At 48.9% G+C, this 22,112-nt stretch overlaps 1 protein-coding gene across 1 annotated transcript in view; it reads right to left on the bottom strand.

Annotated features, from left to right (window-relative positions):
- Positions 1–329: 329 nt before the first annotated feature.
- The window catches only part of LOC311513564 (vasoactive intestinal polypeptide receptor 1-like), a gene marked incomplete at its 3' end in the record, with an annotated part of 67,886 nt that continues 46,103 nt past the window's right edge, over positions 330–22,112 (bottom strand). Inside the window, exons 9-16 of the mRNA XM_084615485.1 lie at positions 15,272–15,404; positions 14,987–15,140; positions 12,908–12,968; positions 10,752–10,818; positions 10,462–10,553; positions 1,681–1,810; positions 996–1,037; positions 330–422 (exon numbers count right to left, since the gene is read on the bottom strand). Coding sequence (XP_084471611.1) covers positions 330–422; positions 996–1,037; positions 1,681–1,810; positions 10,462–10,553; positions 10,752–10,818; positions 12,908–12,968; positions 14,987–15,140; positions 15,272–15,404 — 772 coding nt within the window. The remainder of the gene's footprint in view (positions 423–995; positions 1,038–1,680; positions 1,811–10,461; positions 10,554–10,751; positions 10,819–12,907; positions 12,969–14,986; positions 15,141–15,271; positions 15,405–22,112) is intronic.

Raw genomic sequence — 22,112 nt, 5'->3', positions numbered from 1 at the left:
AAGTGCAAAATCTTTGCTGTGGGGTCATTTCCCAGAGGGAAGGGGAGGAAGGTCTGTTTCTTGGGACATTGAACACAAAGCTGGACAAGCTCTGAAGAATAGAATGCAGAGTACGACCCTGCAACAATCTCTGGGGAGGGGCTAGAGTCGATCTACAAGGTCTTTTCCCTCAGTCCCCACCTCTGTATGTTTGGCCAAGGAAGCAGAAACAAACTGGGTGGCAAAGTGGAATGCAAGGCGCTGCCCTACTCCCCACTGGGGCTGCTGCTGCGGGGCGCGGAATAGCGGTCAGGCTTTGGGAAGCTGTTTATCACCAGCCCTTTCCCTTCTCAGGCTGTAAAGTCTTGGGTCACCAGGTTGAAGACGTTGCTCTCCATGGACGACTGCCATTTGCCCCAGTTCCTCCGGATCTCAGCCTGCACCTGGAACAGCCCAGCAGAGAATCACCTTGGAACAGCGCTGGGAGAAGCTGGGCCTTCCCCACTTTGAGCTTCACTTCAACCCATAGGAAATGGAGGCCAGCACCCAGACCCCTCCCCCTAGGACTCATTCAGGTTTGGCAAAGGGCTTTGAGAGCCTCACAGGGAAGGGTCCACAGGGATGCAGGGTCTCATATCTACAGGCCAATGAAAGGTGGCTTTTTACATCATCAGTTCAACTGATTTAGCCTCCCAGTGTCAGAAACCCCCTCCCTCAGCACTCAGGGAGCCCCCTTTAACAGCTACAGATGGCACCAGCTGGCTAGGCTGGAGCCGAGGAGGGATGTGGTAATAAGGACACAATCCCAGTGCTAGACACCGCACTGGGGAAGTTAATTAGAAAAGGAACCCTGAGCCAATGCGGTGCATGTGCACATCCTTGTGTGTATGGGTATACGTGTGTGCACTGCATGTATCTGTGTGCACATGCATGTGTTCACAAGTGAATTTGTGTGCACACGTGCACGTGTTTGTGCATGCATGTGTGCACACGTGTGCTGAAGGGAAATCACTCACCTCCCCATTCAGGAAGCAGTACAGCAGAGCCACCAGGAACCCCTGAAATACAACAGCAGGGGAAGAAGTTTCACAAAACAAACATGTTGCTGCATTTCTCCACCCTCCTGGAAAGCCCAAGGGCTAGACTCCTCCCATTTTATTTATGCTGTTACAAATACTCTGTGGATGTTTATCTAAAGAAGGTGGTTGCTGCTGTTGGGGCCTAGCTATTCATAGGAGCCACATGGAGTTTATCTGGCTGGTTTGCAGCCCTCACAGCAATGATACATTCTGTTCCTTGGTAAGATAGGGACTGCGCCTGGGGATTCTGGGTAATTGCATCGGGGGAGGGAATCAGGGTAGTACTGAGCTGGTTACAATCACACCCTGGCTGTTAGTTTGACATGCTGCGAAAGGGTGACGCTCCGTTTGCGTTCATGGACAGTCAGACGTCTCCTTCGACTGTATTTCCCCCCCTTATTTTGTAGTTGTTCTCTTTTTTAAAATAAAAAAATAAGAGCCCATTTTCTGCCTCTGTCAGCCTGTGGCAACCCCCTCCGTGCCCTGTTTTGATGTGTGGGCAGGGCACAGGGTGCAAGGGCTGCACCTGGGTGGTACAGGGAGAGAGAATCTGGGCCCAGGTTCACAGCTGGGGCTTCTGTTATTACTCCTCTCTGCGCCAGCTGCTCCCTCACTCTCATACCTGATAGGAGCCAAGAACCAGTTCAAAATAGAGTCTTGCTTCAACGCCAATATGCTCCGGGAAGAGGGCGAACACCACGTAGTGAACCCCAAAGAGGGGGATGAGAAGCAGTGTGGATTTTGCCAGTCTCCTGGGAAGAATCAAAGTGACAGGTTCTGGTTATACAAGAATCACTGGGTTCGCACTGTTAGTGAATTAAAAATGCTCTCCCCTCCCAGGAAATGGAGCTACTGGGAAAGTATTAAAACTGAATAGTGCATCTGGCCTTTCTACATCCGTTTAAATGACACCGCACTAGGTCTGTTGCAGAACAAGTGTCACTTGGGGAGGGATCAGGAAAAGTGACCCACTAGTTGGAGCCATGTTGGTCCCAGGATATTAGAGAGACAAGGTGGGGGAGGTGATATCTTTTATTCCACCAACTTCAGTTGGCGAGAGAGACAAGCTTTCAAGCCAAACAGAGCTCTTCTTCAGGTCTGGAAAAGACTCTCCGAGTGTCACAGTTAAATACAAGGTGGAACAGATTGTTTAGCATAAGTAGTTAACACATTTCAAGGGCCCATTCAAGGTGAAGTGGCCTGTTAACACACCTCCAGTCATAGGGGGAAAAGGAGAGAGAAAAAATGAAATGTTGAGGGGAGGTCGTGTTAGTGGGTTAGTGTTGTAATAAGCCATAAATCCAGTGTCTCTATTTAGTCCATGATTTTTAGTGTCTAGCACAGTTATGAATTTAAGCTCCCACACTTGTCTTCTGAAGGTTGTGCAGGTCTCCTTTGAGGATGAGGCCTGAGAGGTCAAACACAAAGTGATCGCTTTCTGTGAAGTGCTCACCCACATGTGAAAGGATGTTTTTGTCAATCATTTTCCTCTGTGAGTTTGTTTGAGAGCGTAGTGATTGTCTGATTTCACCACAGTGTTGTTGCTGGGACATTTAGTGCACTGGATGAGGTACACCACGTGTGATGGGCATGTGTAGGACCCATGGATCTTGGAAGGTGTGTTTGGGGGAGGACTTTGATCATCGTCGTAGCCATGGGCGGCAGGTTTGTATAATTTCTGGTGATGCCCAAGCAGAGCCGTCCCATCCATAGGACGGATTGGGGCACTGCTCCGGGCCCTGCGCTTTGGGCGGCCCCGCGCTTCAGGGGGACAGAGAGTCCAGGGTGGCCTGGGGTGCTAGCGGGGGGCCTGGTGCTGGCAGCAGCAAGCAATCTGGCCACACCATGCCCCGCCTCTTCCCACCCCCCACCCCCCCACTCCATCTCATCCTCCAAGCCCCAGCCCCTGAGCAATGCCGGGAGCCGGCAGGGTGGAGCGGAGTGGGCTGGGGCTGGGTCACTCGCTGCTGCCAGTGTCAGGCCCCCCGCTAACCCCCCAGGCTGCCCTGGACCCCATATCCCCGTGAAGAACAGGGCACCACTGTTAGAATATAGATATTCAGGCCTGTTGGTAAAGGCCTGTACTCGAAGAATTTAGGTCTATTCTTATCACTTGGCTAGTTATAGAGGTATAAAAGAAAGAATCAAAATCACTGTCTGCCGGTGTAAGGGCCTTCTCTCACTGTGACAGTCTGAGGCTCTGTGCTTAGGCTAAGGCCTTTGGCTAAGCAGCAGAGGCAGCCATAAGCTGGGAAGCGACCGGTCACCTCCTCACATTTCAAACTAGTCACACTGAAATAAGGTGCTATTGGGCTGTTAGGAATACACTCCTGTCCTGATAATGCCTATCGCCTCCAGAGAAAGGGAAGTGCCTAGAAAATGTAAAAGGAAACTTAATTTGATAGCATCCTGTCTGGCAAGAACTCACTTATTAATAGCTGGGATGTGAAAACCTCACTTCTGTACTGTTTTGTCATTATAGTTCCCACTTTGCTATTGTTTGTCTGTATAATCTCTGTCTGGTTCTGTGATTGTTCCTGTCCGCTGTATAATTAATTTTGCTGGGTGTAAACTAATTAAGGTGTTGGGATATAATTGGTTACATAATCATGTTACAATATGTTAGGATTGGTTAGTTAAATTTCAGGAAAATGATTGGTATAGCAAAGCAGAATTCAAGTTTTACTATATAGTCTGCAGTCAATCAGGAAGTGAGGGGGTGGGTGTGGGGAGGGGAAATGGGAACAGGGAATGGGGGTGGGGAAATTGGAATCATGTTTTGCTAAAGGGGGAAATGGGAACAGGTAATGGGGCTGGGGAAATTGGAATCATGTTTGGCTAAGGGCAGGAATGGGAACAGGGACACAGGTGTAAGGCTCTGTGGTGTAAGAGCTGGGAAGGGGGACACTAAGGAAGGAAACTGGAATCATGCTTGCTGGAAGTTCACCCCAATAAACATCGAATTGTTTGCACCTTTGGACTTCGGGTATTGTTGCTCTCTGTTCATGCGAGAAGGACCAGGGAAGTAAGTGGGTGAAGGAATAAGCCCCCTAACAACCACCATGTTGCATGACAGACACGTAACAAAATTACCGGACTTAGTGATGGACATTGGTGTGGGGTGGGGGAGGGTATTATGTTATTCAGTCATTCAACCCATAAAATAGCACACAATTTTTCACACTGAAACCCCCCCCAGTAACCTGGCTAATAATAATAATAATAATAATAATAATAAATTCAATACATATAATTAATGAAAAATGTGTGTATATGAGATTATTATATGAAGGGGGGAAGTCCCGGATGACTGGAAAAAGACTAATGTAGTGCCAATCTTTAAAAAAGGAAAGAAGGAGGATCCAGGGAACTATAGGCCAGTCAGCCTCACCTCAGTCCCTGGAAAAATCATGGAGCAGGTCCTCAAAGAATCAATCCTGAAGCACTTGCATGAGAGGAAAGTGATCAGGAACAGTCAGCATGGATTCACCAAGGGAAGGTCATGCCTGACTAATCTAATCGCCTTCTATGATGAGATTACTGGTTCTGTGGATGAAGGGAAAGCAGTGGATGTATTGTATCTTGACTTTAGCAAAGCTTTTGACACGGTCTCCCACAGTATTCTTGTCAGCAAGTTAAGGAAGTATGGGCTGGATGAATGCACTATAAGGTGGGTAGAAAGCTGGCTAGATTGTCGGGCTCAACGGGTAGTGATCAATGGCTCCATGTCTAGTTGGCAGCCGGTATCAAGTGGAGTGCCCCAAGGGTCGGTCCTGGGGCCGGTTTTGTTCAATATCTTCATAAATGATCTGGAAAATGGTGTGGATTGCACTCTCAGCAAATTTGCGGATGATACTAAACTGGGAGGAGTGGTAGATACGCTGGAGGGGAGGGATAGGATACAGAAGGACCTAGACAAATTGGAGGATTGGGCCAAAAGAAATCTGATGAGGTTCAATAAGGATAAGTGCAGGGTCCTGCACTTAGGATGGAAGAATCCCATGCACAGCTACAGACTAGGGACCGAATGGCTCGGCAGCAGTTCTGCGGAAAAGGACCTAGGGGTGACAGTGGACGAGAAGCTGGATATGAGTCAGCAGTGTGCCCTTGTTGCCAAGAAGGCCAATGGCATTTTGGGATGTATAAGTAGGGGCATAGCGAGCAGATCGAGGGACGTGATCGTTCCCCTCTATTCGACATTGGTGAGGCCTCATCTGGAGTACTGTGAGGGACAAGGGACTCTCACCTTGGGTCTTGGCATTAGATCGTACCAATTATGCTCATTGGGCGCCTGTTCACCTCCGAGATATCCTGACACAGCTAAGAAGGAGCCTGTCAGGTTCCCAAGACACAGCATGTTTTCTCTGCAATCGCACTTGACCAGGCTCATGAGCAAATAATGCCACAATCAAAGAGGTTGATGGAGCTGTTGGTCTAACACAAAGTCCAGAAGCCCTTTGGTGCTGGACAATAGCAGGACCAGAGGTGGCCAGGTTGAGAGGAGAATTTGAAGCCACAGTGGAGAAAGGAGCCCCCTGAAAAAGTCTAACACAAAGCAGCATGAGAAGGTGAAAGGTGCCTCGGTTTCTCTTGCATGACATGTCAAGGCACTTGTTGAGGTCACAGAGGACATGGGCAACCCTTTCTCAGAAGAGAGTGTAGACTTAGTTAAACTGGCCACCAGAGATATTGCAGACCCTGTTGTGATTGTGTTATGAAGGTTGGAAAATCAGGCCGCAGCGGAACACCATGTTTGTAACAGAGATCGCAAGACAAAACAAAGCCGTCATCAGAGGCTAGCAAGCGAAACAAACTGCCCTTGTTCGGCAGCCCCCAGCAAGGGAGACCTCAAGACCAAATTGCAGTTTTCCTCCTTGACAAATGACTGCTCCCCTTTTCTGACCTGTACATACCTTGCCAAACACATGATGGTCACTGGGATATTTCTCAGTGTGAGAATCAGGCATGCTCCCTTTCATTGTCTTAGATGGGCAAACTACACATTGGCAAGCAGTCTGACCTGATGGCTATTCTGGAAGGGCTAAGTTCAGCTGCAAGGTACGCCTCCGGCAGTAGATGCCATAGTTTTTGATGGGGCAGCTCTTGTGAAGATGTTGAAGCCCATTGCTAGCAACACATTTGATGACGATGCTATGAACATTTTTATTCCCTACTTCAAGACACAACTGCAGTGTTGCAGGAGGGTGGGATGTTTGCATTCCACATAGTCTCAAGGTCCAGATCAGAAGCAAGATCAGAAGGGAGTCAAGAGGAGCACCAAGCCTTGCATCCCTCTACCACTAAAACTGGCAAGAGTTTCTGCGCATTGATGAAAATAAAAATGAATCTGCTGCTTCCTTGCATAGTCTATTACACAGTTAGCAGTAGAAGGTAAAGAGCTAATCGCCACGGATGGTCAAGATGGGGATTTGATAGCTGCTTTCAACTACCTGAGAGGTGGTTCCAGAGAGGATGGTTCTAGACTATTCTGAGTGGTAGAAGAGGACAGGACAGGGAGTAATGGTCTCAAGTTGCAGTGGGGGAGGTTTAGGTTGGATATTAGGAAAAACTTTTTCACTAAGAGGGTGGTGAAACACTGGAATGCGTTACCTAGGGAGGTGGTAGAATCTCCTTCCTTAGAAGTTTTTAAGGTCAGGCTTGACAAAGCCCTGGCTGGGATGATTTAATTGGGGATTGGGCCTGCTTTGAGCTGGGGGTTGGACTAGATGACCTCCTGAGGTCCCTTCCAACCCTGATATTCTATGATTCTATGTACACCGCAGCCCTGCCTGTGACAAGACCAGCCTTTCCCCAGGCAACCACGAGGGAGCAAAAAGCAGAATGCTGCTCCTGTATTCAGTCAAAGAGGTATTCCAGTTCTCATATGCACAGTTGACACCGATGGCATAGTCCTTGCTGTCACATATGTGCAAAGACCTCAGATCCCTGCACTGTGGATTGGACTTGTACCTGCCCATGAGACAGCTTCTTCACTCGGCCTAAGCAAGTCAAAGGCATTCCCAGTGTTTCATGATGATACCGGTTGTGACACAGCATCTGCTTTTGCTGGAAGAGGAAAGAAATCTCCATAGGAACCCTGGCAGGCGTCTGTCCCCTGCTTTCATGGGTTTGTCTGCTGCACCACAATCCACAGCGGACGGAACAATGTCTCTGCTGCAGTGCCCTGTGGTGCCTCTGCATGACAGGACAAGTGGCACAAACGCTGCTGAGACAAGGGCAGAGCTATGGAATCCCTCCACTGACCAAACCTGCTCTGGTTCAGCAGTGAGAGAGCTGCATACCAAGCAGGACGCTGCTGGGGTCAGACTGCTGAACTCCCCTCCCCCAAGGAATGGAGATGGCCTGGGGGCACTGAGGGATGGAGCCCACTGTGGACAACCCTCCCAGAAGCACATGATTATTGTCGTGAACTCCTAAAATGGGGCTGCAAAATGGGGTGCCAAGCAAGGTGCAAGCATGGCAAGGCAGCACTGAGCTGGCTGCCCTGTGCCCTTGTGGTGGGGAGTGTGATGTTTGAACATACGGAAGACTGTGAAAGAGACTTTCTTGTTTCTTATTTTGTTTTAGGCTGCCTGTTTACGTACACTGCCTTTTCAACCTTTGAGACACAGCAATATCCTGATAGACCGAGATCAATAGAGAATATTGTTATTGGCAAGGAGAAATGTAACTTTCAGTTTGTGAACAGAAACTCGTAAATGTTCTGTGTTATTTTTCTATATGATTAATATTTTAGTAAATATTCCCTGGTGATGTGCTACAGGGTATGTACTAAAATATCAAGAACTAATAATCTCAAGCCATTGCAATTCATTGCTTTCATTTTCAGGATACCTAAGACAACAGGAGTATAAATGTCCAAAAATAAAACCCCACTGGAATGGTTTAATTCAATAAACGATCACTATCAGAAAAAAACAGCAGTAGGGAAAAAAATGAATTCTGAATTTAAAATGGCTGCCACAGCCAACATGGCATGGCATGAGTTGGTGATGACTTGCTATCTGGGAGGGATAGCTCAGTGGTTTGAGCTTTGGCCTGCTAAACCCAGGCTTGTGAGCTCAATCCTTGAGGGTGCTATTTAGGGATATGAGGCAAAAATTGGGGATTGATCCTGCTTTGAGCAGGGGTTGGACTGGATGACCTCCTGAGGTCTCTTCCAACCCTGATATTCTATGATCTTTATTAGGTCATGCGCTAAGGTTATGGCAAATTTCACGCTTTTATCAAAAACACACAATTCTTTTACAAATCTGACTGGCTTTTGGGCCCCAATTCAGAAAGGCACTTAAGCCCATGCCCATACCTGGGGTTGTTAGTAAATGGGAAAAGGTTCAAACAAAAGTTTCAAGGATGATTCTAGGTCTGGAAAAGACTGAAGCACCCAGTCTGTTTCATTTACCCAAGAGAAGCTTAAGAGGTGACTTGATGATGGTCTATAGTGAGTTTCTGAAAGTCAAAAGTCCTTGAATCTAGGAGACAAAGGCAGAGCAAGCTCCAGGGGCTGGAAGCTGAAGCTAGACAATTCCAGACTGGACATATGGTGCAATTTTCTTAACAGGAGGATAATTAAACATTGGAACAACTTAGCCACCCCTCTCCCTAAGCTTCAGCGCCCGAGCTCCAGCCCCAGCCACAACTTCAAAGCACGTCTCTAAAGCTGTTTTCAGAGTGCTAGTATGAGCCCCACTAGCCCAAGTCTGTTGACCCAGATCAGGAGGCTTACTCCAAAACTCTGTGTAAATGGACCCATACGGACAGTAGGGTCTGAGGCTGAAGGAAGGGCGATAGTAACTGCCATCAGGGTGTGCACTTGCTTAACTCAGCTCATGGTGGTTCTGCATTTTCTAAATGGGTTTGACACCATTTATGTCAAGGGATGAGGAGGGTCAAATGGGTTCCCAAGGGAGATGTTTTAAGGAGACACTTGGAGAAAGACAGTGAGGGGAAAATGTACCGTATCAATATTCTAACTACAGCTTCTTGACACAGCTCCAGCAGAGAGCTCGAGCATGACACCTGGCATGGACATAAGCTATTTGCAGTCCTCCATGGGGCCTTTCCTTGTTTGGGTTTGATTTAGCAAAATTATAGCTTACAACTGCTGGGAAATTCTGTATTGAATACAGTGTAGAAAATGTTACAGCTACAGGTGCCACTTGGGGCCTACAACTCTCTCATGTGAGCAGTCTCATTTCACGTTTTACTTGCATGAGTAAAGGATGCAGGATCGGGCCCTTTCAGGCTGATTAGGCCTCAACTGGAGTGTTGTGTCTAGTTCTGGGCACCACATTTCAGGAAGGATGTGGACAAATTGGAGAGAGTCCAGAGAAGGTGACTAAAATGATTAAAGGTCTAGAAAACATGACCTTTGCAGGAAGATTGAAAAAATTGGGTTTGTTTATTCTGGAAAAGAGAAGGTGGAGAGGGCACATGATAACCATTTTCAAGTACATAAAAGGTTGTTACAAGGAGGAGGAAGAAGAATTGTTCTTCTTAACCTCTGAGGATAGGACAAGAAGGAATGGGCTTAAATTGCAGAAAGGGAGGTTTAGGTTCGACATTAGGAAAACCTTCCTGACTGTCAGGGTGGTTAAGCACTTGAATAAATTGCCAAGGGAGGTTGTGGAATCTCCATCATTGGAGATTTTTAAGAGCAGGTTAGACAAACACCTGTCAGGGATGGTCTAGATAATCCTTAGTCCTGCCATGAGTGCAGGGGACTGGACTAGTTGACCTCTCGAGGTCACTTCCAGTCTTATGAGTCTATGAGAGTTGGTGATTTAACTATCTAATCTTCATGTGGCATTAGGGCAGGTTTTTTAAGACCTTGTGGCCCAAAGTTTCCAGGCAGCACTGGGGATCTATGGGGGTCCTGACAAAGCACCTGGTTTTATGAGCTGATGACAGACCCCATCACAAAGCCTCCCTCTTTGGATAGCACCTACTGTGGTTACTCTCACTTGGCATTTTCTATTCTGGTCCTGAATCCATGACAGTAAATGATTGGGGACAGATATATAAATTGGTGCCTCTCCACTGTAGTCAATACTGATACAAACTAGGGATCTGGCTCTACTCTGCAAGCTTTGGAAAGCTCTGACATGGGGTTGCGGTGTCATACAATCACACCCCATATGACACCCCACCCCCACATCAATCACACCCTGTATAGCACCCAAGCATAACAGCCACTGGCCTGGTGAAATGTGAATCCTTGGGAAGGACCCTGGCTGGCCAAGCCAGGCCTAAGTGCTATGCAGGAGAAAGGATCAAATTTCCTGGGACCAGACCATTGACATGGTCACTGAGTCAAGTGGTTTATCCGGCCTGGGAAAGGGGCCCAGACTACTGGAGCAGAGAGTGTTAACGCTTTGCTTACATATACTGCTGCTTGTAGTTTTTGCCAACGTCAGGGGATCGAATCTTCTGCACTAACATTCGGATCACATTCAGGAATATGAGGAAGTTCATCTTGCAAAAGGAAGAGAAGGTTTGTCTCAGCCTCGAAATAGAACTGACCACCCGACAACATTCCCAAAACCCGCAGGCTGGACTCCTCCATCTCCCTGCAGGTATCCCAGCCTCCCAGGCAGGCTGCCCATCCCTTCTCACGGCACTCGCCTGGCAACCTGCGCGTTTACAAAGCGAAACACCCTGCGGCATACTCACGAAGATGGCAAAGAGAATGGGGGCCTTGATCACCCACCAGTACAGACTGGCATAGTCATCCCAACACCTAGGAGAGAGCAGGGAAAGCACAGAAGCATTACCAACTCATTGTGCTTTTGCTCCCTGAGGCAGGGGTTCACGTGAACAGCTCCAGCCTCCATGTGATTTTGGAGCTAATATTGACACTCACGCTGTTCTGGATGCCTCGGGGTGCTGCTAACGAGCTACAGAGCCTTTCAGCTGTCAGTCACCAGCCCGAATCCAGTCCAGCTCAGTAATGGTTAGCAGCCGTTCCCAGCTAATGGCTGTTTGGTGGCCCCTGTATGAGTCTGACAACTCTCAGCCTTATCCATCATGCTGCAAAGTCGCCGCCATGTTTTGCACAAGTCTGTAAGCTCTTCAGGGCAGGGACTGTCTGTGTCTGTGTGTGCACATGTGCCCGCATGTAGTGCCGGCACAATGAGATCTGTGTTGGGTCCTACAGTGAGACCTCCTGCAGTGGGAGCCACAATTGCCTTGCACGCTATCCATTTGTGAGTTGGTGGTGGAGTAATTGTCACACACACGGGAGGGGAGGGGGGAGTTCAAAACTCAGACAGAACAAAACACACAAGTGAATCTTTTTTAAAAACCTCACTATTTTTTAGCCAATTTCATGATTTGGCGGAGGTGGGAGGAGGAAGAGAGGGCTCCACTCATGATGACACTGTCAACACTTGGGAAAGTCCCTCCAAGCCCGACCCAGGACAACTAGGAATGTTAGAGAGGCAAGAAAAATGAAACATGGCGAGATGAGCTGTCACAAAGTGGTAGAAAGGGAGGGGCTGGGTCTGAAATGAGTGGGGGAAGGGTCAGGGAGGTAGGCATGGCCACCACTGGCAATGGGCTGAGGAGTGGGCATGACCATCTAGCTAAACTGCCGGGAGAGTCACGTCATTTTCACGTTGCCAATTTTTTCACCATAAAACCAAAGGTTCAGGTGTGAAAAGGCAGCCCAGCCCCCTGGGAAAGTAATATGGGGCCAGTCCATTAGCAGTACTGCTTAGGGCTTGTCTACACAGGGAATCTGACGGGCACTGCTATAGCGGAATAGCTATTAGTCCATCTCAAGCGCCCTTCTTCTCAAAAGTCATTAGTGGATCCCCACAATCACCCCGCGAGGTAGACCAGCGTTATCCCTGCTGTACAGGCCAGGGTCTTCTTTTCAGGGAAGCCCCTTGACACTGCGCTGGTACTTTAATTCATTCTCACATGGCCAGCACGGCATAAAGGGGCTGAGATTACATGAAAAACCAGCCCAGCAAGTTTAAATGAGTGCCCATGTTCTAACTACAAAGCTTTGCAACGCTTCGAGGCTGGGACGCTGTCCCTAGTATGCCTGTGTGTACAGTGCGCATCATGATGGGGCCTGATCCTGACTGGGGCCTGTGGGCACCACCAGAACAGAAAATAGAGACTAATAAAGCGTTGTCCCTCTCTCCTCCCTTCCTTCATTCTGCTGGTCAGTTTGGGCAGCCCCCAGGATCCATGGTTGCGCTGGGGTGGCAGGAGCCCAGGGTGAAATGCTGGCCCCATTGAAGTCTGTTAACAAAGCCCTCATTGGCTTCAGTGGTCTACAATGCACCTAGCAGCAAGCGTCCCAGCCCGGGCCCACAGGTTCACATTAGTGCTCTAAAAACAGTTGTCTAGATGCTGTGGCTCAGGCTCCAAAGCCTTGGAGGTGCGGGGAGGTGTCGGAGCCCAAGCTCTAGCCTGAGCTATGTCCAAGCAATGTCTACATTAGAGCACTTGGACTAGCCCCAGATCTTGGATCTAGGCTGGGAGGTTGCCCAGCGAGACCAGGATCTCATGCACAGGACTTAGAAGCCTTGGCATGGTCTCTGAAATGCTGGATCAGGCTGGGGGGGGGTCTTGGGGGACATTCCTCTTGACAACAGAAATCAGTTTTTAGCTGTCAGAGCAGGAAACCCCCCTGGATTAGCTGTTGGAGCAGTGCACCCCCACCCCTGGGGTGTGTAATGGCTGCTCTCTAGACCTGGAGGCTCCATGTCGCTCATCTGGCTCCAGTCATGCCCCACGGGACCTGAGCTCATTTGGGACGCACAGGTTTCAATGATGCCCCTAGATAAAGGGGCTGGGCGCTGGGCGGTTCTTACCCATGGTTGTCGTATTGTAGCCGGGCGAAGATCCACAAGCTCACAAAGAGCAGAGGTACGCCTGCAAGGAAAGAGGCCAGTTGTTCTCCCACAGGTGGCGGAGTCCTACCATGACTGAGCAGGGAGCTGCCATGCCACACGCCCCCCAACCCAGCACGGATAACAGATCCTGACAAATCCACAGCACTTCCATCTCCATTGGGAGAGAGGCTCTCCCACCCCCCTCTGCCCACCGCAGACCTGGTGTCAGGGAACTTGTTGCTCAGGGAATGCTTCCCACGCTGCTCAAAGCTTGAGCCTCTTGGTGTGGAGGCATGGGACATGGTGGGGCATGCGTGGGCAGGATGACGTGGAGGTACACTCTTCCTGCTGATGGCTGTGCCGACCACTGGGGAGCTGGCAGAAGAGGTTCACGATGCCAGGCAGCCACCACCCAATCAAAAAAGGCAGCGATACATGAAAGGACTCAGACATGACAGCATGGTCCAGTGGTTAGAGCAAGAAGCTGGGACTTAGGAGCGGAGGGGTTGTCCCACTGACTTGTCCTGTGACTCATTGCTGAACCATTCTGTGCTTGTCCTTCCACCTGATCCAGTATGAGGCACCTAACCCTGGCCCTGCACACAGCTCCTGGCTCTGATCCCAGCAGCTGCATCTTCTCCTGTTAGCAGTTGCATGCTCCTCTGTCCATGATGCTGAACATGGGATTCATCTACCTATCCCCATACGCTCGCCTGCCCCATCCATCCCCACACACACCCATCCATCTACTCTGATCTTCTTTTGTGAAGCATGTTGAGATCTTCAGATGGTTGGTGGCTGAAAAATCTGCAGTATTTTCATCTGTCCTGACCCCCGCTGTGACCCTGCCCTATACACAGGCCCTTGATGTACTACATCCCCTCCAGCAGCACCTGGGTCCTTTGTTGTGCTGGGTCAGGAGTGGGGCTTGAAGGTTTTAGAACAAAAGGTTTTTTTCATTGAAAAAACAGCCTTTTACCAAATTCTTTGTGATAGATTGTCACCATTAGCAATGCTGTCTGGTTTGCATGACAATTTTAGTGACTTCTTTGTCTACGCTTTTTTCAAAATCATCATGGACATTTTTCATTTATCAATTCTTTAACAAGCGAAATATTTCAATAACAATTTCTATCAAAATGTCAATACAAAAATGTCATGAAAAACAAAAAGTGGGCCCATTTTAGACTCCCTGCAGCAAAACCAACTTCAGCATTTCAAATATTTTTGTGAAACTGTTTCCCCCCGCCATTTTCCCCCACCAGCTCCAGCCAGTGGGTTTGGCCCACACCTAGCCCACCCTGTGAAAAAACAGTCAACCTAAAGAAAGGTGGGCTGTCTCCAGAAGAGAACTCATACATTATGGCAGCATCCAGGGGTCCCAGTTGCTAGACGGTTTACAAATATCTTTGCTCCAAAGGTCCAGGGAGAAACCCTGGCTCGATGGAAACCAATGACATAACACCAGTTGTTCTATTTAGATAATTACATGCCCCCCTAATTAACAGAGTTTTTATACATACACCTCACAAGTCCCCTATGAGGCAAGGCTATTATCCTTATACACAGGTGGGGAACTAAGACCCAAAGAGACCACACAATGCAGAGACACAGCAAGGAGTTGAACCCAGCTCTCTGGAGTCTCAGACTAGCCCCCTAGTCACTGGCCCATCCCTTGCTCTGCTTCCTTCAGTGGAACCAGTCTAACAAGGCATGTGACAAAGATTCAGTGGCAGGAGCCACCTTTGGTAGAGAAGCAGGCAAACAACAGATTTTTTTTGGCTCATGGGAAATTAAAAAAAAAAGTCAGGGAAAAAATTTCAGGCTGAACCAAAAATGACTCAAATTCACAAGACATTTTGGCATTGCCAAATCTGCATTTTTTTCTCTCCCCTGAATAAAAGTTTTGTACAAAAAAGTTTCAGCTCTGCTTTGGTGTACAATTGTCAGCTAATGGGCTGCTCTGGGAAGATTCCTAGAACCTTTGGTCCTTCTTTAATGGTCCTCGCTATGGACATCCCGGGTTTAGTGCATTTCATGAGCATTCGCTTTACTCACCCCAGCCGATGAGGGTGTACCACCAGAAATACCTCTTGTCAGAGGTGAAGGTGAACAGCAGCAGTGTTTGCAGGTACATCCCCTCCACGAGGAGCCAGTAGAAGTTGGCCAGCACTGAGTACTGGAAGAAGGCAATGGCCGCTTTGCAGTTCACCTAGCGAGGGAGAGAGGAAAAGGTTCACATGGGCTCTTCTCTGCACCTGTTCACCAGCAGGTTGATGTGGGAGCACCATGCCAGCTCTGGCCCTGGAAGGAGCCAACCCCATCTGCTGAGCACCCTCTTACCGTTGACATGGTGCAGTGATTGATGGACTCATCCGCGAAGAGCACGGAGTCTTTGATGAACACGGCAGCTCCCCGCATTATGAAGGAGGTGAAGAAGTGGATGTGGATGGAATTCCTGGTGCAGTGAAGCTTCCTACAGAAAGAAGAGGATCCCAGTGATTTGGGGCTGGCTCTGCATTCTTTGTGGCAAACAGGTGGCAGGCTTGCCACGGCCTTCAACCCTAAGGGCCCAATTCAACACAGCCCACAGCAGCTTGTGAAGCTGCCCCAGGGATGAATTTGACATGAAATGTGATTGAGATGGATACAACACCGAGGGCCATTACTTCATAGAGTTTAAGGGCAGAGGGGACCATTAGATCATCCAGTGCGACCCCCTGCATAGCACAGGCCGTTACATTTAACTTCGTTCCCCATGTTCTGAGCTCAATGACATTAGCTAGACTAAAGCATTTCAGTCCTCACAACAGTGAGCAGTTGTGCAGCACCAGCAGAGACCTGGGAATGGACTAGGTGAGATATATCTGATGATCCCTGCAGTCAATCCATGCCCCAGGCTCCAGAGGAAGGTACCCTTTCCCCTCTCTCCCCGAATATCCCTCCATTCTGCTTTGGGAAAAATTCCTCCTGACTTCAGATCTAGCAGCTCAGTTTGCCCCTGATCATGTGAGCACGACCCAGCTAGGCATCTAGGCAAAGGATTTTCTGAACCATCTCAGAGTACTGGCCCACCCCGTCTGGTGTCCTGTCGCCAGCTGTGGCCAATCCCCAATTCTCCAGAGGAAGGCCAAAAGAACCCAAACGTATCTGGCCCATTGTGCATGGGATGGGGAGGGAGGAATCCTTCCTGATCCCTGCAGGTGCCCAGCTGAAGCCTGCAGACCTTGTCTAAGCAAGTGCATCTCTACTGACTGCAAAAGTTGTTGCCCCACTTACCGCAGGGTGGAATTGGATCCAGTGAGAGCAAAGGAGATGGTTGTTATTGCTGAGCCCGGGGCACAGTGAACAATCTCTGTTCCACTCCCTGAGGCGAATTAGACCCAATCAGCTCCTCAGTGCACACAACAGAGCTCTGTGCCATGCTCTTCCCAGGCTGAGCAGTGCTGGGCTACAACCAGGCTCAAGTGGCTGATGGCGGAGTACCCAGCCAATACAGTGGAACCAAGTGATGGTCCATAGGAATGTCACCATTGGAGCATCGACTGCATGCCGGCCCCTGGTTCTTGGCACCATGATGCTGCCTGGGGCTGTTTCGCGTGATACTCCATCTTGGTCCTGTGCTCTGATGGCCATACCCTGTCTCCACTCACTTCCCCTGCAGCCCTGCTCTTGGTGTCCTGTGCATGTGGAGCGCATAGTTTGGGGATGGCGGGGGGACAGAGCACAAGTGCATTTTCTGAGGACAAGAGCTTTAGTAGGGTTCCAAGAGCACTGGACGGTCAGAGATAGGGAGAACTCCCACCGCTCTGTCAGCGAGGACGGAGCACCTAGAAGCTTGGGGAGGGATGTAAACCTTCCTTCTCCAGAGCACTGTCCAGCCTCTGACTGAAGGGACGTCAGAGCTGGGTCGTAGGCGGCCAGCCTAGTAGCTAGAGCCAGAGCCAGACTTCAGGAATTGGAGTAGTGGTCAATCTGAGGTTAGGAACCAGTGGCCAGTCTCAGGAGCCAAGGCCAAGTCAGGAGTCGAGAGTCGGGGCCGGGAGATAAGGCTGAGGTCACAGTCAGAAGCAGGAGACAAAGCTGGGTCAGAAAGCAGGCGGCAGAGCCAGGAGGGAAAAGGCCAGGTCAGGAACCAGAAGCAGTGCACGGAAGCAGGGTCTGTACCAGCAGCTAGTTGGGGAACCACCTATTTGCACAGACAAATTTCCTGTAGCCACCCCAGGCTTAAGTAGTATGTATGGGCCAATCAGGAATGGCCTGTCAGTTAGGCCCACCATGGGTGGCATGTCCTAGGGTGTGGGCCACTAAGGCTCATGACCTGCCAAGTGCTTCCACTACCACAGCTGTTGATGCTAGCATGGAAGTGGTTGTTCCCTGGAGAATCTGCAGACCCAGGTTTGCTGCTCCTTACATCATGGCTGCCCTGGGGAATTGCTGGACTTTTGTGAAATGCTTCTATGACATGTACATGTTGAGCCAGTTCCCAGGACTGCTCCTCAGGACTGTACCCATCCCAGTCCACAAGATACCATGATTTACCCCACTTCATCTTGGAGCGCTGAATGACCCAGGCTAGGTATTCCTTATGGCCCAGGGAGAGGGGGGATGTGTTTGGCTGGGAAGCAGGTTTTTGTTGAATGGTTTCAAAAGGGAGATATGGAAAACAGGGTGTATTTTGAGCAGACTCAGCAAGCGGAGTTTAACAGTGATGGAGTAAATTAGTTGGCAAATCTGAAACAGTCTGAGATATCAGTGATCTCCTTTATGAAATGGTCGGTGTGAAGATGTTTGGTGGATAATCAAATCTCCTGGCCTACCTTGAGTTCTGTGTCTGCCTGTCTCTGGTGATCTTCCTATCACTTGTAGGCTTCCTTTGCCTCTGCCAGGTATTCCTTGAGTTCTTCCTGGAGACGGTGGATTTGCTGGACCATATCACAGGCTGCTGAGGTGTGGGAGGCAGTTGGGAGTATGGGATGAAATCCCTAACTGGTGAAAAAGGGGCTTTGACTTGTGGAAACATGGTCAGTATTGTTATATGCGAACTTGGCATACGGGAAGATAGTGGATTGAAACAACACTCCAGCACTTGGTTTACTCTGTTTGGCTGGGTGTGGTACACAGATGACATGCAGATACGGATGTTTAATAGTTGGAGAATCTCACACCAAAACCTGGAGATGAACTGGGAACCTCTGTCAGATGTTATGTGGTCAGGGATGAAAGACATGTGCAAACAAAAGTTGAGCTGTGGCTCTGGGCAGTTGGGTGCAAGGGATGAAGTGTCAACAGGTCTATTACCATGAGCATAGTGATATATCCATTCAATTCAGGGAGTTCTTTGATAAAGTCCATGGTGGTTGTTCTCTAGGGTTGAAAGGGGGTTTCTAGGAGCATAAGGGTGCTGAAAGGTTTTATGCACAGAACTTTGGCATGAACATGTATATCGCAGGACTTGACATTGGTCCAAATATTCGTCTACCTCCTGGGCCAGCAAAAGAGGCGAGAGGTTAGACATAAGGTTTTAGAGAGACTGGAATGGCACACTGGGGGCATCATGGCATATCTGGAACACTTCTAACCAGGGGCACCTTTACAGGATGTAGATGCAGCAGCTAACATATCTTATTCCATCTATCATGGTATGCAGTCTCTTGGTATTACTTCCGGGTTGCTCTGGGGATGCTGCAACCTTCTGAGCCAGCAGGTCACTTTCAGAAGCCAGCCAGATCAGAGTAAGGAGATGCTGTTGCATTCCAGCACTGAGGAAGTTACGGGGTTTCAGGAGGAGGGACTTTTCCCCAGGTAGGGATTTCTTCCTCCTTGCAGTACTCCCCCTTGCGCAATAGGACACCCACTTTGCCATTCTTGGTTTCTAATTGATACGTGGTGGTGAAATCAAAATGGGAAAAGAATAGTGCCCAACAGAGCTGTCTTTGGTTCAGGGCTTTGGTCTTGTATAAATATTCAAGGTTCTTGTGGTCTGTGTATACCTGTATTGGATACTACCCCCCTCTCCCATCCCCCTCAAGGTAGTGGCACCACTCCTCAAACCTGAACCTGATTGTGAGTAGTTCTTTGTTGAGAATCTTGTATTTTTTTCCGGGAGGACAGCTTCATTATCTTAGAAAACTCATGGCCATTGGGGGAAGTCCCAGACGACTGGAAAAAGGCTAATGTAGTGCCCATCTTTAAAAAAGGGAAGAAGGAGGATCCTGGGAACTACAGGCCACTCAGCCTCACATTAGTCCCTGGAAAAATCATGGAGCAGGTCCTCAAGGAATCAATTCTGAAGCACTTAGAGGAGAGGAAAGGGATCAGGAACAGTCAGCATGGATTCACCAAGGGCAAGTCATGCCTGACTAATCTAATTGCCTTCTATGACGAGATAACTGGCTCTGTGGATGAGGGGAAAGCAGTGGACATGTTGTTCCTTGACTTTAGCAAAGCTTTTGACACTGTCTCCCACAGTATTCTTGCCAGTAAGTTAAAGAAGTATGGATCGGATGAATGGACGATAAGGTGGATAGAAAGTTGGCTAGATTGTCGGGCTCAACGGGTAGTGATCAATGGCTCCATGTCTAGTTGGCAGCCGGTATCAAGTGGAGTGCCCCAAGGGTCGGTCCTCAGGCTGGTTTTGTTCAATAACTTCATTAATCATCTGGAGGATGGTGTGGATTGCACCCTCAGCAAGTTTGCAGAGGACACTAAACTGGGAGGAGAGGTAGGTACACTGGAGGGTAGGCATAGGATACAGAGGGCCCTAGACAAATTAGAGGATTGGGCCAAAAGAAATCTGATGAGGTTCAAAAAGGACAAGTGCAGAGTCCTGCATTTAGGACAGAAGAATCCAATGCACCGCTACAGACTAGGGACCGAATGGCTCGGCAGCAGTTCTGCAGAAAAGGACCTAGGGGTTACAGTGGATGAGAAGCTGGATATGAGTCAACAGTGTGCCCTTGTTGCCAAGAAGGCCAATGGCATTTTGGGATGTATAAGTAGGGGTATTGCCAGCAGATTGAGGGACGTGATCGTTCCCCTCTATTCAACACTGGTGAGGCCTCATCTGGAGTCCTGTGTCCAGTTTTGGGCTCCACACTACAAGAAGGATGTGGAAAAATTAGAAAGAGTCCAGCGGAGGGCAACAAAAATGATTAGGGGACTGGAACACATGAGTTATGAGGAGAGGCTGAGGGAACTGGGGATGTTTAGTCTGCGGAAGAGAAGAATGAGGGGGCATTTGATAGCTGCTTTCAACTACCTGAAAGGGGGTTCCAAAGAGGATGGCTCTAGACTGTTCTCAGTGGTAGCAGATGACAGAACAAGGACTAATGGTCTCAAGTTGCAGTGGGGGAGATTTAGGTTGGATATTAGGAAAAAAGGGTGGTGAAACACTGGAATGCGTTACCTAGGGAGCTGGTGGAATCTCCTTCCTTTGAAGTTTTTAAGGTCAGGCTTGACAAAGCCCTGGCTGGGATGTTTTAATTGGGGATCGGTCCTGCTTTGAGCAGGGGGTTGGACTAGATGACCTCCTGTGGTCCCTTCCAACCCTAATATTCTATAATTCTATGATTCAGAGAATAGTAGGCAAATGGATGCAGTAGGTGTTGGGGCCTGTGGCTCTGGGAGAGTGCTGCCTCAGAAGCCACATTGGATGCATCAGCTTGTACTACAAATGAGCAGGGTAGTTCTAGGTGTACCACTGTGGGACCCTCAATGAAAGGAGCTTTGAATCACTAGAAAGAGAGCTGAGCCTCAGATGTCCAGGTGAACTTGGTGGGCATTTAGAAGAGGGCTATAAGGGGTGGTATGTGCCTCAAGAAGTCTGAGAAAGCACCGATAGAAGGTTGTGAAGCCTGTGAATCATCATACCTCTGACACTCCATGGGGGCACCCAGTCATGGACAATCTCTCTGTTTTGGGGATCTATTGGATACCCTCTGTGGAGAGGATGTACCTAGGAACACCAGGGAGGTCTAGTCAAATCATAGAATCATAGAATATCAGGGTTAGAAGGGACCTCAGAAGGTCATCTAGTCCAACCCCCTGCTCAAAGCAGGACCAATCCCCAACTAAATCATCCCAGCCAGGGCTTTGTCAAGCCTGACCTTAAAAACCTCAAAGGAAGGAGATTCCACCACCTCCCTAGGTAACCCATTCCAGTGTTTCACCACCCTCCTAGTGAAAAAGTTTTTCCTAATATCCAACCCAAACCTTCCCCACTGCAACTTGAGACCATTACTCCTCATTCTGTCATCTGCTACCACTGAGAACAGTCTAGATCCATTCTCTTTGGAACCCCCTTTCAGGTAGTTGAAAGCAGCTATCAAATGCCCCCTCATTCTTCTCTTCTGCAGACTAAACATCCCCAGTTCCCTCAGCCTCTCCTCATAACTCATGTGTTCCAGTCCCCTAATCATTTTTGTTGCCCTTCGCCGGACTCTTTCTAATTTTTCCACATTCTTCTTGTAGTGTGGGGCCCAAAACTGGACACAGTACTCCAGATGAGGCCTCACCAATGTCGAATAGAGGGGAACGATCACGTCCCTCAATCTGCTGGCAATACCCCTACTTATACATCCCAAAATGCCATTGGCCTTCTTGGCAAAAAGGGCACACTGTTGACTCATATCCAGCTTCTTGTCCACTGTAGCCCCTAGGTCCTTTTCTGCAGAACTGCTGCCGAGCCATTCGGTCCCTAGTCTGTAGCGGTGCATGGGATTCTTCCGTCCTAAATGCAGGACTCTGCACTTGTCCTTGTTGAACCTCATCAGATTTCTTTTGGCCCAATCCTCTAATTTGTCTAGGGCCCTCTGTATCCTATGCCTACCCTCCAGCGTACCTACCTCTCCTCCCAGTTTAGTGTCCTCTGCAAACTTGCTGAGGGTGCAATCCACACCATCCTCCAGATGATTAATGAAGTTATTGAACAAAACCAGCCTGAGGACCGACCCTTGGGGCACTCCACTTGATACCGGCTGCCAACTAGACATGGAGCCATTGATCACTACCCGTTGAGCCCGACAATCTAGCCAACTTTCTATCCACCTTATCGTCCATTCCCCCGATCCATACTTCTTTAACTTACTGGCAAGAATACTGTGGGAGACCGTGTCAAAAGCTTTGCTAAAGTCAAGATACAATACGTCCACTGCTTTCCCCTCATCCACAGAGCCAGTTATCT

Source organism: Lepidochelys olivacea, assembly GCF_965140295.1.
Source record: "Lepidochelys olivacea isolate rLepOli2 genome assembly, chromosome: 27".
NCBI lineage: Eukaryota > Metazoa > Chordata > Testudines > Cheloniidae > Lepidochelys > Lepidochelys olivacea.
This window is presented reverse-complemented; position numbering and strand designations above follow the sequence as displayed.